The sequence below is a fragment of the Bactrocera oleae genome, chromosome 5, assembly GCF_042242935.1.
Source record: "Bactrocera oleae isolate idBacOlea1 chromosome 5, idBacOlea1, whole genome shotgun sequence".
Taxonomy (NCBI): Eukaryota; Metazoa; Arthropoda; class Insecta; order Diptera; family Tephritidae; genus Bactrocera; species Bactrocera oleae.
In genome coordinates, this window is record NC_091539.1 from 22,452,520 (window position 1) to 22,469,315 (window position 16,796).

The following is a 16,796-nucleotide window of genomic DNA, read 5'->3' on the forward strand; positions in this document are numbered from 1 at the left end:
CTAAAATAGAACGTTACCATATTAATTAAATTATTAACAACAATTTTGATTTTTGAGTATTGTCTTCCAACCTTCCACTTCTTGAATGCTCGACTGCCTTTTCGATGAATTCTGTGATAGTCTGCGATTTGAATTTTGCATATGAGCCAAATGAAAACGTCCCTGAAAATATATGGAAGAAGTAGAGGAGCACATTGAAAAGTCGTGAAACTTTTATATTATATCATAACAACCACGGTTATTTTATTGGAATAATAATAATGAAAGTTAATCAAATGCAAAATAAGTAAGTACCGAATTTGGCAGAAATAACTATAAATTTTAATTTCACGTTGTCTGATTATTTTTATTTAGTTGTCAATGCCATGACAGGAAGCAGACAACTGCGAAATGTTTTTCATCTAGTGGTGACCAACGTTAATGTACACGAATACTTTTCCAAAATTTTGTATAAAAAGCTGCCCTTCCCTACTGCGATGCCTTATACAAAATTGGTGCCCAACGTTAATGTATATGAATATTTTTCCAAAACTTTGTATAAAAGCTGCCATTCCTTGCTGTTATGCCTTATACATAATTGGAGTTTTGTTTATGGCAGTCAAATGTTTAGCTTAATGGCATTTTAATAGCGTGCCCAGAGCCCGACTTCGGCCATTTGCGATCCCAGCAACACATGTGCAAAGTTTTATTAAGGTTCAACCAAGTTATAGCTGCCATGGGTAAAAGTCATTATGATCTTCTGACATAGTAATATCTATACCAATTGGTTTTTGGTGTGCCAAACAAACAGGTAAATAAAATTAAAATAATTTGGGCAATATATTTTGAGCAAATAAAAATAATAATATAATAAATTAGTAAAATTTGTTTTTTCTTGCCGAAAAATATAAAAAAAGCACATCAGTAATAGCAAAATAGATTTATTAGCAAATAGCAAATATGCTTAAAACTTGAGAAGATAAATTGAAAGCAATCTAAAAGGGACTGCATACTTCTCACGAATTCGAAGCACAAATTTAATTTAATTGCTTTTTAATACAGTGTTTGAAAATAATTTCGGGCACTTATGATTTGTTATATAAAACACTGTTTTTGTTCCAATTTTGTAGAATTTTTTCCAGCATTGTCGGCATTAACCCGCTGAATAAGTTATTCCAACTGGTTAGACGTAGCAAGATTATCAGCTGACAAAAAGCTGTTTAGCGGACTCAAATCATATGACTCATGTTCGCAAAATAAACAAAACTATTTAGCACTGCTATTTATTACAGTGCGAGAATAATTGCTGTTAGGAAATATTGATCTGCTAATGAGCAGTTGCCTACATTGTTATGCAATTTTTCGAGTTTGTATACATTGAATAACTTTAGGAAAATATTAATACTATACTTTTTATTTATTTATAAATGTTTCTAAGCAAATAAATTATCAAAATTGATGAAAAAAAATCGTCGCTCTTTAAATACTTTCTCTACATTTTCCAATACTTGTTTGTTGTGATATATTTTTTAAGAGTTTACATTGCCTGTTGATGTGTCAGCTTATGTATATTAATAATTGTACTAACTGTGCCTAAACGCTGCATTTTTTAAGTTGATATAAAAAAAATTTTCATATCCCTTAAATTTAATCAAATTGAAAAACTGTAGCATTTAACGCACAGGAATCTACGAATTTCAGAGCAAACGTAGAAATTAATTGAATATATTGTATTTAAAGTAATTTAAACTTCAATGAACGTTATTGTTTTCCATTTTATTATGTTTTATTTTCAGGGACCGTAAATAATGATTAATGTTGCGATTTTTAAATGAATCAAATACTTAGAATCGACATACCAAAAAACGGGTAACGTCATGTTAATCTTTTTTCGATGATGCAAAGATCCATGATGATTTTTCAATTTCTGATATTTATTATTTTCTTCACCGATAATGGATAATTTTGATTAATTTTTTTAATAAATCATGAATAATTATTATTATTGAACAAAGAACTAATCATTAATTGTATTTTGTATTTTTTTGCCCAAAATAAGACTAATTTTTAGATAACAGGTTTCGTATGAAGGTTTTTGCTAACTTTGTTGCAGGTTCCTTTAGAACACATCTCAAGGATCAAATTTATGTTATGGTATTGCCACGCCCCCTTTCTGCCCCAACGAAATTTCACACACAGTATATATGCCCTGGTTTACATGAGTGTTGCAAATTTTATCGCTATTGGATCCACAACATGAAAGTTATTCAAAAAGTATTTTTTGTCGGCAAATTCGTTTGTAGCTCTCGTTGCAGCTATATTAGCAACTCTATGTTGCGATGTTAAACCTAAGAAACTGTTCCGATAATTTTCACTGTTTGCAATATTTATTTAAACGTGAAATCATGTTAATCGAGAAAAAAATTTAAAAAAAAATTAACTTAGTTTATGTATTCGCTTTTGTAGTTCTTTAGTTTAAACTAAAAAAAAATTAATTTCAGTGCAAACAATTACCTTGATCCTGTTCTATTCGAACATGACGAACACTATTATTTAGTTTAAAACTTAGGGAAAAAATGTAATGATCGTCAGAGCTGTCACGTACAATGAAACTTCCATCTGATTCCGTTGAAAGGACTTTCTCCGCTGCCTCACTTGATAATGGACCCCAGTACCATCCATACTTTTTGTAAAAGGTAGTGATTATAAAACATGTATTAAAAAACTAAACAAAAATATGTTTACATCTTACATTCTTAACTTTCTCAATGCTAGAAGTAAATTGAAGAGACCTTGCTTCCTCTTTTTTGGTGGAGTTTCCTCTGCATTGCTCTATATAAGACTCGGCTAAAAAAGTACAATGAAAAATAAAAATTTACGTCTTAGTAACACTGATATTCTCGTAAATGCACTTGAAACGATCGCAAGTTATTACTCGTACTAATAAAATATACATATATTCATATATAATACACATATATACAGTTTTCATATTATTAGCATTGCGGGTTGGGATATGCTTCAATTTATAATAGCAATTTTCAATTAAAATTGTGTTTTTAGCATTAACATAATGTTTTGCTGTAAATATAGTCTAGTTGCCAAAAAATTAGAAAACAACTGAAAACATATGGCACAAAAGGATGTGCACACGATTAAATTAAAATTAATTAAATTAGTTAGCTTGACTATGAGAATAGGAACGCTCAGAAGACATTATTTTGATTCAAATTTAAAAGCCAGCAGCCCACAAGAATTTACTACTTTTAAATACATAAAATGATCAACGTCAAAATAGCGAACTAATTCGTTTTTTTTTTCTATTTTTAGTTAGAAACGTTGCCAGTATTAAAATCTAATCTTCAAACTGGCGTTTCTCTCTCATAAAAGAAGGACCTTAAGTAATGGTTAGGCACAGTTTTCCATAACGTGGTAGATGCCCTACATTTGAAGTATTACGGGCCAGCTTAAATATATATAATAGAATAGGTGAATACAGCGGAAGAAATTTCACAAACATTGCCTTTCAAGAAGAAATTACTCAAAATATACAAGAAGGAGTGTAAAGGATTTCTCTAGACACAACTGTATTGATCAAAGAGAGAGGACTGTTGCATTCCTTAACTTGAACCCCATCGAAAGTGTATGAGGGGTTATTGAGCAACATGTTTTAAAAAAAAGGACTAAAAAGACTTTTTATAAAATTTAGAGAGACAATCAATCAGGTTGATGGTGATAGGTGCATGATGTTAATAGACGCCATGTCGTAAAGATGTGATGATATCAAAGATGTTATCCGGAACAAAGGCTATAACATATAAGTTAACGATTAAAAATTTAATTCTTAGTGAATTCTGTCTTTTTTTGTTTCAATTATGCTGTTTTAACACACATTTTCTCTTACCTTTGAAATATTTTAAACTTTGGGTAAGAAGGTAAAGATATATAATGAAATTTAATGTATGCTGTTTTCTCATTGATAAATGAGCTTCGCTATTTTCTTGGGCAAAACAGCGTCGCACCTAGTTTTCCGCAAAAAATAACAAACGTATGTAAATGTTAGGATGAAAACTTGTTTTATTTATTAGTTCAACTTTAGACTTGCATTATGTCTGTTTTAATTCAAATTGTTTGCGTTTCATAGCTTTTAAAAGCTTCACACGGGTTTGGAATTTCGTCCCGAATTCTGTGCAAACGGCGCTTAAATTGATCTAGTTTTAAGTTTCTTAAATTTTTTAACCCATTATATATCCCCATATACAAATATCCAAAGGATTCAAATCCGGAGAAGAAGGGGGACATTCATCCACTGAAATGAAACAGGCCATATTGTCTTGCTACCACTGCTCAGCAATTCTTGCTTTATGATTACTGCAAAACAGACTGGATACATGAGCAGAGAAGTGTTAAACAAGCACTTCCTCCAAATAATATTTCGGGTAAATTTTTACGCCCTTGTCAATGAAAAGGAAAGAGGGTTCTCCTTTTGTAGATCTGGCTCCCCAAACCATAACACAGGTTGTGTTTTGATATCTTTCAATAGATCTTTTATCAGCTGGAATCTCAGACGTACTGGTTGCATAAACACGGCCATTTTGTGAGTTGTGGCTTGCCTGTAGTACAAAAAGCTTCTCATCAGAAAACAATTCTCACAATTTGAGTGCTCATTTGTTTTTTCTTATAAGCCTTCATTCTCAAATTTTTATAAATAATGTTTCTGATGGTTTTTTGGCTCACGCTGAAGTCCTTAGCCAGTTTCCTTCCAGAAATTGCACAATTTTTCCTGGAGGATCTTAAAAATTTCACTTGTTTTTTTTCTTGCAAATGTAACTTTTTCACCAGCTCTCTTTTTGAATCCAGCAGTATCTCAGCCTAACGAAGCTTCAAATAAGTGCGACACTTATAAGGGCTCATGCTGTATATACAATAATAAATGTTAATTGCAAGCTCTTATTAAAGACTACTTCTTAAAATCTTTTATAATACGCAGATCAATTTTGCGAGAATACATTACACCATTTAATATTTTCCCTAGATGCAAATATTTATATTTGGAAATCAGAATAGAGATTCCATGAGTTCAGATCATTTTTTATATCAGAAATTTACTAACGTCGTGTTATGCAATGGATAACGTTCTGGTAAATTTACATTACCAGTCACCAAAAATATAAGAGTTTTTCCATAAAAAAAAATTATAAATCTTTATTTAAAAACTATTGATGCCTTTGTTTATTTATTAGCGATATGTAAGTTTCGTTATATTTAGTAAGCAATATATAAAGAGTTTAAAGACTTGAAAACAGATATATTATATACAATTTAATGCAAATCAATCGAAAAATTATTTAAATATCTTATCATAAACTCATAATCATATCTTAAGGAATAAACGAATAATAATCGCGATATCTTATAATTAAATTTGTAATAGTTTAAATTAAAACCATATTTGAAAAATTTGTATAGTATACATTTAACAAATTGTTTATTAATGACAACATTATGCCTAATACATAAATACATTCGTTGAAAACTACTTTCGGCATACAGAAACTTGTCTGACTTTTATTTGTAAGCAGTGGTAATACAAGCACATTATCAATATTCAACACAGTCTTGTGATATTAAAACTACCAAAGAGGTGAGTCAAACAAAATTTACCATTATGACAAGTTAAATCATGCCCAAAGAAATTTAATAACAGATAGGTTTGTTTTATACATAGAGCTTAAGCTTAAATAAATTCGTAGAACGTAAATTCTTTTTGACAAATGCACTATATAAAGAAAAATATTTTTAACCTCTTAGTTTCGAGTCTTGCGTTTTCTATAAAGAATTATAATTTAGTTAAAGTCTTAATTTTCAATCAATCAAAAACATTTTATATTTTAATTTTTGGGATTAATTTTTTATATTGGTCTAAAATGTTTAAAACCAATCTTGGTAACATTTAGCGCTAATTCAATTCGATAACTTTGTTGATGGTTGGTATTGGCTGATATTAAAAATATATAAATTTATATTTTTTGTTTATTATACTTACTCTTCTTGGGTAATGGAGGCAATGCTCTAGATTGAAATTTTTTCTGTTTTTCTGCAGTGCTTCTTCGTTCGCGAATACTATTATTTTCTTCAATACCGGACTGGTTTGTTTGACATTGTGGTTGTGTACGTCGAATACGAAATATATTACAAAACTTTTGTTTTAAATTTAGTGAAAATTGTGTTTTCTTCTCGCTTCGTATGACTTGAGAAGATAAATCCACATCATCAACTTTTATAATTTGGTTTTCGGTAATACTATAATTATTGGCCAGCACGATGTTATTTATGCTGTTATTGTTGATTTTATCATTATTTTCGTTATAGCTTTTGAAAGTTCTCGTGGTTACTTTACATTCTGTAGAAACATTTTCTCCGATAGAGCAAAGGTTAAGTCTAGAACGTGGGGATGAATCATTACCTTTCGTGTATTCGGACTGTTTTTTGAAAGCAGTTTTATCAGCTTCATTATTAATATTGGTCCGGTTTTTTGTTCTAGTATAAATAGTTTGATAATATTTTTTTACTTCACTCAAAGTCATGTGGAGTCGTTCTTGAGATGGATTCAAATCTAGTTGAGTATTGGATAATCTATGCGTGCCATAATCCTCATTTTCATTCAAAAAAGCTGCCTTTTTATTTTTTAATTTGTAAGCATTTGAAGTGAACTTGTAATTATCATATCTTATATCATTTTCGTAAGTATCACTGTTGCGTTTTTTACGTTTGTTTCTATTATTTTTACGACTTAGTTTAGAATGCTTACAATAGTCTTCCTCGGTGAAAATTAAATTATTTATTTTTCTATAATCCGTTAGCTTATCTTCTTTGTACTCAACTCTGCTAATTTTATCCGTTTTTATCATATCTATTGGTAGAGCGTATATATCTGAATCTATGGGCACGTTATAAAAATCAGATATTTCCCGAGTAAGTAATGCATCGTGGGACATTGCTTGAGTAATGAATATCGAATCGTCCGGTTTATTTGCAGTTGAAGTGCTTAATGAATTATGTGAACTAGAGAGACGACTGTTCAAAGAATTACGAGAATTCGGTCGATTGTTGCACCCATTTGAACCTGAAATACAAAATCAAACTGATTATTTTAAAAATAAGAGCTTTTTACTGACAAATTACTTCTCGTTTCTTCTTTTGTGTAAACATAAGATTCAGTGCTCCTTTGTACACATTGAAAATTAATTGTATTATTATTTAACTGTAAATGAAATATATGAATTACTAATTGTGTGGCAACACTTCTCTTCATTACTGTTTTCATTTTGTTACCTCTCTTCCTTTGTGAGTTTATCCCTTATCATTCATTTTGATTTCAAATTTCAATAAATGCGGTTTAAAACCAATAGGTTATGACATAAATAAAAATTTAACAAATCGTTTTCCTTAGCTGCAAAAACTGTGTCGGTGTGTGCATAAAACATAATGGTAATTATGTACTTAATGACCCCCACTTCGGAGGGGGTTGGGGTTGCAGATGGTATGTGAAGGGAGTCTGTGAAATACAATTTCAGTGGATTTAGCCGTCGGCCACCCTTCAAAAAAATTATATGAAGGGTTAAAATTTCGTGAAAACAGCATGTTCCCAAATTATATGATATTCAAAAATTGAGAAGTAAAATATATTTTTCTAATATTCAGGGTTTCATTTCTGTACTCTGACTATTCACACAGCCCCTTATCCTTCAAACAGCGCGGCCGAAGGCCGCCAGTGCATTTTAATTAATAAAAAAATATTTGTATTTCCACCCTCCATAACTTATTTTAAGGGGTGACCGACGGGTAATTCCTTCGAATTCATAAAACGGACACTTAATTGTGTCACCCCTTACAACCCCAACCCCCTACGAAGTGGGGGTCATTAAGTACATATTTACCTAAAGATGAATAAAAGATGAAAGGATAAAATTTGACTCGTCCAACTTCTCAATTTGGAAAAACGCACTCCAAGCTAAGAAATTGGGCGAGTCAAATTACGCGTCATGGTGGGTTTAAATGAAAAGCGTGCTAATACACTCCGACGGCGGTCGGAAATGAAATCGGAGGAGATGACGCTAGAACAACAACAAAAATGGCGTATGACAATAAAAATGAAAAAGCACTCGCGTCTATGATTTTGTGCGTGAAGCTAGCCGTAATTGAATTTTTTAAATTAGTGGAAGAACTCAGAGAAGTAGAAGTTGTAATAACTGATGAGCTTACAGTATTTATTTTGCTGTCGAATTTATCAAAAAAGTTTGAAAATTTCGTCGTCACTATGGAGATCGCTTTTTTAAAAATTAAATTACTAGAAGAGGGCAAAAAGCAGTGCGCTATAGAAGAAAGTGCTATCAAAGTGTTAATGGAAGATCGATCATATGCAAATTCAAACGAGCAGCGAGTAGACAAAAACAGTGCAGGCGCCACTAACGGTTCGCGTAACAACAATAACAAGTGCAATAAGAATTTGAAGTGAAAAGAATAAAAGAAGCAAAAAACAAAGTTCAGTGTTCGTGTCTCACTCTCAGATTTTAATAATAATTTTGTGCCTGTGAGCAAAACAGTTAAAAATGGGCATTCAGTGGTATTTAAGAATAATTGTGTTGAAATAAAAATCAAGAAAAAATGCGCACTGTTGAAAGAGTTCAAGAATAATGGTTTAATTTTATACAAAAGCATGCAAAGTAAATGCTATAACACAACAAAAGATGCCTTAAATAATGCAGTTAAATGGCACAATCGTTTTGGACATGTTAACTTCAATTGTTTAAAAGATATGTCAATCAAACGAACAGCATTCGGTTTAAAATTCGGCAAAATAGTACCCGAGTTTGCGTGTGAAACATGCGCCAAAAATAAAACAAGTGTAAAGCCGTTTCCGCAAGCATCCGAAACTCGTGCGAAATCATTACTTGAGATAGTTCATAGTGACATTTGCGGTCCTATTAATTGTGTGTTCATAGATGATATGTCGCGTCATAGAACAGTATACTTTCTAAAAAGGAAAGACACGGTATTTGATGCGTTTAAAAATTACAAAGCAATGTCTAAAAAACAAACAGGTAGTATTATAAAACATTGTAAGAAGCAGCAACGGGCATGAACATATCGCGAAGGCAATTATGACGGCAGCATATCCACGCAATAGAACTGCGAAAAAAGTACTCGTAGACAAAACGCCACACGAACTATGGACAGGCGCAAAACCAAATGTGTCGCATTTAAAAATATTCGGCTATAGCTCTCGATAAAAGGCATACGAACAAATTTCGCCCAAAGGGAAAATAATACTTCGTGATTGGTTATTCTGAAGAAGACAAAGCTTATCGGTTATTCGACTCTGAGAATCGCCAGTTATTGCCAGTCGAAACGTTATTTTTATCGAAAATGTTGACTTTAGTAGGGAGCACGAAGCGAGTCTAATATGTTTCGAAATAGATGATGCGGAGTTGCTGCAATCGGATTCGACATCACATTCGGGATGACAGCAGCGATAAACGAAATTCTGTAACAGTTGGTCATGAACGACCGAGACTTCTGCGTACCGGAAACAGAGGACGTCCCCAAAAACAGTATAAGGTACTAAGCTTGATGTACGAAGATTTAATTGAAACTCCAAACAGTGTGGTTGAGGCATTTGACAGCTCCTATTCCAATGAGTGGAAAGCATCGATCAAGATGGAGTTTGATGCCGTAAGAAATGACACGTGGGACCTGGTTGATTTGCCACACGATGATAAGGCAATTGGCCCCCAAGTTCACTATAAAGGGTAACAAAGACGGCAGCATACAAGGTTTTAAGTCCTGTTTAGAAACTAAGGGGTGCAGCCACTGTTTTGGTGTCAATTACTACGAAACGTTTTCGTTAGGTACGCTATTATTCGGATGGTAATCACATTGGCAGTAGAGCATCGTCCACATACATCAAATGGACGTATCAACGGCGTATCTCTACAGTGACTTATGTGATGAGGTTTATATGAAGCAATTAGATTGCTTTGTAGACATCAGTTATCCAAATAGTTTTAAAGCTGAAGAAATCCATGTACGGATAAAAACAAAGTGGTCGCGAATGGAACTCAAAGCTAGATGCTGTTCTTCGAGTCATTGGTTGCTCACCATGCCCTAGTAAGCTATGTATTTACGTCAATAATCATGGCGAGGTACGCAATATAATAGCAGTATATGTAGGTGATCTCATCATTGCCAGATCATGTAAGTCCGAACTATTACAAATCAAAATTTCAAAGAAGTTCCGAGTGGTTGATGGTGGTCAAATAACGCATTTCCTTGGTATGGAGATAGAACGAGACGGTGAAACATGCTGCACTAAAGTTCCTTAAAAAATACGATATGTCCGATTGCAGACCGCAACACCATTGGATGCGGGTTTCATCACTCAATGCAGTAAAGAGACGTGTAAGAAAGTCGACAAGACAGAGTACCAAACCCGTCGTGGCAGCGTTAAAGTACCTGGCAATATCAACATGTTCTGATATATTATATTACAATACATTCTGCATGTAAATTATCATAGCGCAATACGGATCCACATGCAGAACATGAAGCAGCAGTTAAGCATGTACTTCGTTACTTGAAAAAGACATCAGACTACAAGTTGCATTTTCATCGCACTTATAAGCCAGTTGGTCAGTCAGTCGTCAGTAATCGTAAATCATATTCCGGGTATGTTTTTGTAGCAGCTGGATCAGTTTTTTGTGAAAATCTAGGAAGTGGAGCGGGGTAGCACTTAGCACAGAGGCTGACTATATAGCGCTTTCTACAGCAGCGAAAGAAGCAGCCCACATCAACAAATTGTTAGACGAAATCGGTTTCAAACAGTCACAATGATACTGAACAACGATAACTTAAGAACAGCTGGTAAAAAATCCAAATATGATGTCAGATATTTTAACTAAGAATTAAACTAAGACGAAACATGATAAATGCTCAAATGAAATTAATTTATTTTAAATGTATATCAAAATGCAAAGTGTTGAAAAGGATTGTCAGAAATATGAATTACTAATTGTGTGTGACTACAAAGTGTAGGTAGATAAATAAGTTCTAAACGACTAGTGTATGGAGGTAGACTTACCCTAGCATCCCATCGGAAATGCGCTAAGGCGAAAAGTAAAAATTGTTTTTGAACCGACTCTAACTTGTCAGAATGGATTTGGTAGCTAGGGTTCCATACAACAGAGCCATATTCCAATATAGGTCTAACCAATGTTGTATAAAATGTTTTAGTAATATACGGATCTCAAATTCTTTAGACCAACGTTTAACAAAACTGAGGACAGCTTTTGCTTTCAAGACCATGGTATCAATATGAAGACTGAAATTAAGCTTAGGGTCCATATTAACTCCCAAATCAACATAGTTAAAAACTTGCTCTAGAATATGGTGTTTTATTACATAAGAAGAGTGGTGCACAGATCTACGGGAAAAGCACATCATCTTGGCACATCATCAATGGCAAATTATTTCTATCACACCATGCAACCAAATTGTTTAAGTCTGTTTGCAACAGACACCTTTCCTCAGTTGTAGTGTATCATTTAAAAAGCTTTACGTCGTCAGCGTATAATAAAATTTTTGAGAATTCTATTACTGAAGAGATATCGTTAATAAACAACAAGAACAGAATCGGGCCAAGATGACTACCTTGCGGAACACCTGAAGAAACATTAATTGTATCTGAAGGTGTATCCTCAAATATCACTCGTTGTGTTCTATTATAAAGATAGGAAGATACCCATTGAAGGAATCTTGGCTGAAAGCCCAGCAGATCAAGTTTATGTATGAGAATCGAGATATTAACTTTATCAAAAGCTTTGCTAAAGTCTGTGTATATAACATCCGTATGCTTATGTTCCCTAAAACCCAATGATACATGGCTTACAAATTCAATAAGTTTGTTATAGTCGAATTCCCTTTACGAAATCCATGGTGAGATGAGGAAATTAACGGAGAAATCGAAAAGGTTATATGGTCAGTGATGATAGCTTCAAAAAGTTTAGGTATAACTGATAGTTTTGCGATACCTCTATAGTTTTCAATGTTGGATCTAAATCCACTTTTATGCAAAGGGGTTATAAATGACTGTTTCCATATTGAAGGAAATACACCGTGTTTAAGAGAGGAATTAAATATCCTTGTCAAAGGCAAGTAAATATATTTTGCACTCTTTTTTATGAAGCATGAGGGTATCATGTCTGGGCCATAACTAGAAGCTGGTTTTAACTTATTTAAATTAAGTAGGACGTCTTCTTCAGAAATAATTGGAGCGTTAATTAAAGTATTCGAACACAGCACTTGCTGATAAGAAAAATTTTTGAAAGAATTATTACAGTAGTTTGACTTGAAAAATTCTGCAAACATATTGGATATAAAATCATTGTCACTTGAAATGATAGATTTGTATTTCATTGCGGACGGAAATTTAGAAATCCTGCGTTTGGAGTTGACGAAATCATAAAACGATTTTGGATTACTTGCAATATTTTTTTTACTTTATTTAAGTAATTATTATAACATTTTTTGTTTAGGTCAAAATATTGTCGACGCAATAGAGAATATTTAGAATAGTCGACAAGTGAACCGGTTTTTTTAAAATGTTTAAAGGCTCGAGTTTTTCTGTTTTTCAATTTATATAACTCTTTCGAAAACCACGGGCTTATACTTTTGCTTTTATTAACAATTACTATTGGAAGATACTTTTCAAATAATTTCATAATAATGTTATTAAAATGAGAGACACTCAATTCAATGTCACCATTATAATTAGGCCATGTTATTGTAGAAAGTTCTGTATTTAACTTTTATACTCTCGCAACTTGTTGCTACAGAGTATAATAGTTTTGTTCACCTAACGGTTGTTTATATCACCTAAAACTAATCGAGTTAGATATAGGGTTATATATATATAAATGATCAGGATGAAGAGACGAGTTGAAATCCGGGTGACTGTCTGTCCGTCCGCCCGTCTGTCCGTCCGTGCAAGCTCTAACTTGAGTAAAAATTGAGATATCTTTATGAAACTTGGTAGACATGTTTCTTGGTACCGTGAGACGGTTGGTATTGCAGATGGGCGTAATCGGACCACTGCCACGCCATCAAAAACAAATAAATTGCCATAACTAAGATCCGCAATAAGACACAAGACTGTTATTTGGTACACAGGATCACATTAAGGAGGGGCATCTGCAGTTAAATTGTTTTTTTAAGTGGGCGTGGTCCCGCCTCTAATATGTTTAATGTGCATATCTCCTAAACCGCTAATGCTATAATAACAGAATTCACTGGAAGCAAATGTTTTAGCACTTCTATTGACGGTGTGGAAATAGTTGAAATCGGGTGGCAACTCCGCCCAATCCCCATATAACGGTACTGTTAAAAACTACTAAAAGCGCGATAAATCAAGCCCTAAACACGCCAGAGACATTAAATTTTATCTCTGGGATGGTATGAGATGACTTTATAGGAACCGCGTTCAAAATTATACAGTGGGCGTGGCACAGCCCACTTTTAGGTGAAAACCCATATCTTGAGATCTGCTTAACCGATTTCAACCAAATTCGGTGCATAACGTACTTTTCATGTTTCTATGTCATAGTGCTAAAATGGGAGAAATCGGACTACAACCACGCCTACTTCCCATATAACACCATTTTAAATTCCATCTGATTCTTTCACTTTCCACTATGCAAATCAGGCAACAATGACTGTATCGGGATAAAACTTTGCGTAAATAATGCGATTAAAGTATGCCACCTTGTGGCCAAAAATTGTCTAAATCGAACCAAAACTGTTTAAGCCCCTAAGTACTAAATATGTGGACCCCAGTGCCTATAGTTGACCTTCTACCGAAAATATCAGTCAATCCACAAAGAAATCTCAAACGAGTATACTATTTGACTTTGCGAGAGTATAAAATGTTCGGTTACATCCGAACTTAGCCCTTCCTTACTTGTTAAAATTAGCTTTTGCAAAGTTAAACCGAGTACAGAAGCACGAAGTTTGATGATTATTATCCCGTACAATGCCAAAGATTTCGACAGATATTTCCAAAGCAGGATGATATGAGTCCTCTGGTAGAACAAGAGGATTACTCTGAATAACGGAACACTTTGCAGAGGTATCAACGTATACTAAATCTAAGCATTTACCAAATTAATTCGGAATCAAATTAATTTGGTTCAGACCCAACTCGGACATTTTTACGAAAAACTCATTAAAACATGACCGATTGCAAATCGGCACGATATAGTCATCGAAAGGTTTCCACGAAGCACACGGTAAATTGAAATCACCTAATACAATTATTGAATCTGCATTATTTGCCATCGAGGTAGCACTATTTATTAAAGAAGCATGCCTGCATGTATACAGATAAGTCCGAATGGGGTGGTATATAAGATAGGGTTAAATAAATAAAGCAACTATTAACGTATACTCTAATACATTTAAATTCAAATGAGTCGGTCCCTGGAACAAGAATATTTTCAGATGGGATAGAGGAATGCACGGCAAATAAAACACCTCCACCGATTCTGTTCAGTCGATCACATCTAAAAATTTGAAATTAGCTGTTTAAAATCTCATTATCAAAAATGTGAGATTTTAACCAAGTTTCTGTAAATCCAATTATATGGAAATTAAAATTGGAACTGTTTAAATACAAGTCAGTTAATTTTGTATTAAGACCTCTAACATTTTGATAATAAATGCTTAGCGAATTTCTACTAATCAGTTTTTTATATCGGTGATTGCTTTTGGTAATTTAACAATGTTTTCCTCAGTTTGACTTCTAAGTTTAGGTTTAAATTCGCGTACAAAAGCCCCAGGTGGCCAGAATGAACTATCTAAGATCTTTTTGAATGTTTCAAGAGATACGTCTATTTTAAACGATGATATACTTCTATCATAATTGAAGTTAAATTTACGTATATTGATATCATCGATTTTTAAACGTGACGAAATGTAAGATTTAATGTCCTCCACCAAGGTATCTTTGGCAAGTCTCGAAATAAATATAGACTTTTTAGGTGGATTAACTATCAAATTATTAACTGATGCTACTAAGTTAATAGGGGGAGCCTCTGGAATTGTGAGACACTTATTACTATTAGATAGAGCTTTTGGGGAATTGAGCTCTTTGGAAGTTGACAGCTTATCACTTTGAGGGCAAGGAAAAGAGAGATTTATTAGGTCATTGGGAGGAGACGTTCTTTTCTGTACAGAAGAACGAAGTGTTACTTCATCGGAAGGACGTTTACGCTTAGGAGCAGGTTTAGAGGATTCGTGAGAATCATTCAGGCACTTAAAAGATTTGAACAATTTTTCATAGTGCCTAAATTTTTCAGTGAGGGTTACAAGATCACGACCGGTTTGGTTAAAGTCATTGCGTGTCTCCCTATAAACTTTAAATAGATCGATTTCAATAGATCTACAATTTAAACAGGACCAACGCAATCCCTTACAGTCGAGAATAGAATCTAAGATTCTACCTGTCAGTCCAGCACATTTAATATGGGCAAGCCCATCACAAAGCCAGCATGAAACGTAGCGATCTGACTCGCCTTTAATGTTACAATTGGGGAAGTTACAAGACATAATAAACCACAAAAATTAAGATCAAATAAAAGAGTAAGTAGAACAAAATTTAATAGATAAATAATAAATTAGTGTGTTAATAAAATATTAATAATAATAAATTCAATTAAGAACAATTTTTTTTATCAAAGTTTAAAACCAATATAGCGAGCAGTTTTAGAAGCACTGTAACAATAAGTATTTGCAATAATAAGTAGTCTGTCTAAGGGACGTGTGTATAAAAAGGACAACAAATATACATAGATCTATTATATATTTATTAACTTACCTGTATATATATGATGGCTATGACAATAATTTGTAACTTTACGAGGACTGTACAGGACCTTTCTTTGTAAACCATTTTCTCCTTGAAAGGTATTTCGTTTAATTCCATAATAGAGATCATAATCATGGATTTCTGAGCGCCCAAATGTATTGAACTTCTTAACAGCACTTATACCACTATCTTGATCTGACGGTATTGCCTTAAAATACATAGAGTGATCTTGATAAAAAGGACAGATGTCCCTTATTACTCTTTCTGGGGGATGCGAAGTTTGTGGCAACAACATTGCATTTGAAGACGTATTTGACTCAAATGTTTCAGCATTATTAAAAGCGAAATTACATATCAGGTTACTTGGCTCGTCGTACACATTTTCTACTTTATTACTTAGAATGGAATCGCTTGAGTATATTGGTTTCTTTATGAGGTAAACTTCTTTGTGTGATTTTGCAAAATATTGGGGTGAGACTTCTACATCTGAGTCTTTACAAAAAATTCTGTCCACGTTAATACTATTATCATTATGCTCAGAGTCTTTTGAATGTTCCAAAGAAGAGTGTGAAGAAGAAAACCGCCTTAGTTTTTGCATAATACATCGGCCAATTGTTATATTTGGTGAGTCCTGAAACTCTAGTGGAGGATCTATTGGTGCTAAAGGTCCTTTTTTTAATGTATTAAAATTTTCCGCACTCATGCCAGCTTCTGAACAATTATCTAAAGAATCAAACTGAGAGACTTCACCATCACTTTCCACAATCTGAAAGAGTTGTTAAAAAACAGTATTGTAATAAATTCAAGTCAGTTATAAATTATATACAATATTACACTAGGTAGACACTAGGTTCCGCTCACTGGGTACAAAATATTATAAACTAAAATAAAGGTTTGA

At 33.2% G+C, this 16,796-nt stretch overlaps 1 protein-coding gene and 1 long non-coding RNA gene across 3 annotated transcripts in view; one reads left to right on the forward strand and one right to left on the reverse strand.

Annotated features, from left to right (window-relative positions):
• LOC106621910 (Suppressor of Cytokine Signaling at 16D) overlaps window positions 1-16,796 on the reverse strand; it is a 45,872-nt gene that overhangs the window by 497 nt on the left and 28,579 nt on the right. The window contains exons 3-7 of one of the 2 annotated variants that reach the window (XM_036357664.2): window positions 15,908-16,664; window positions 6,026-7,105; window positions 2,732-2,826; window positions 2,494-2,662; window positions 72-162 (exon numbers count right to left, since the gene is read on the reverse strand). In XM_036357664.2, coding sequence (XP_036213557.1) covers window positions 72-162; window positions 2,494-2,662; window positions 2,732-2,826; window positions 6,026-7,105; window positions 15,908-16,664 — 2,192 coding nt within the window. The remainder of the gene's footprint in view (window positions 1-71; window positions 163-2,493; window positions 2,663-2,731; window positions 2,827-6,025; window positions 7,106-15,907; window positions 16,665-16,796) is intronic. The other variant, XM_036357666.2, reaches the window with a different exon arrangement.
• Window positions 162-2,497, forward strand: LOC138857390 (uncharacterized). Its single transcript, XR_011396456.1, has 3 exons — window positions 162-286; window positions 355-790; window positions 1,776-2,497. It is a non-coding gene; the product is annotated as an uncharacterized lncRNA (long non-coding RNA).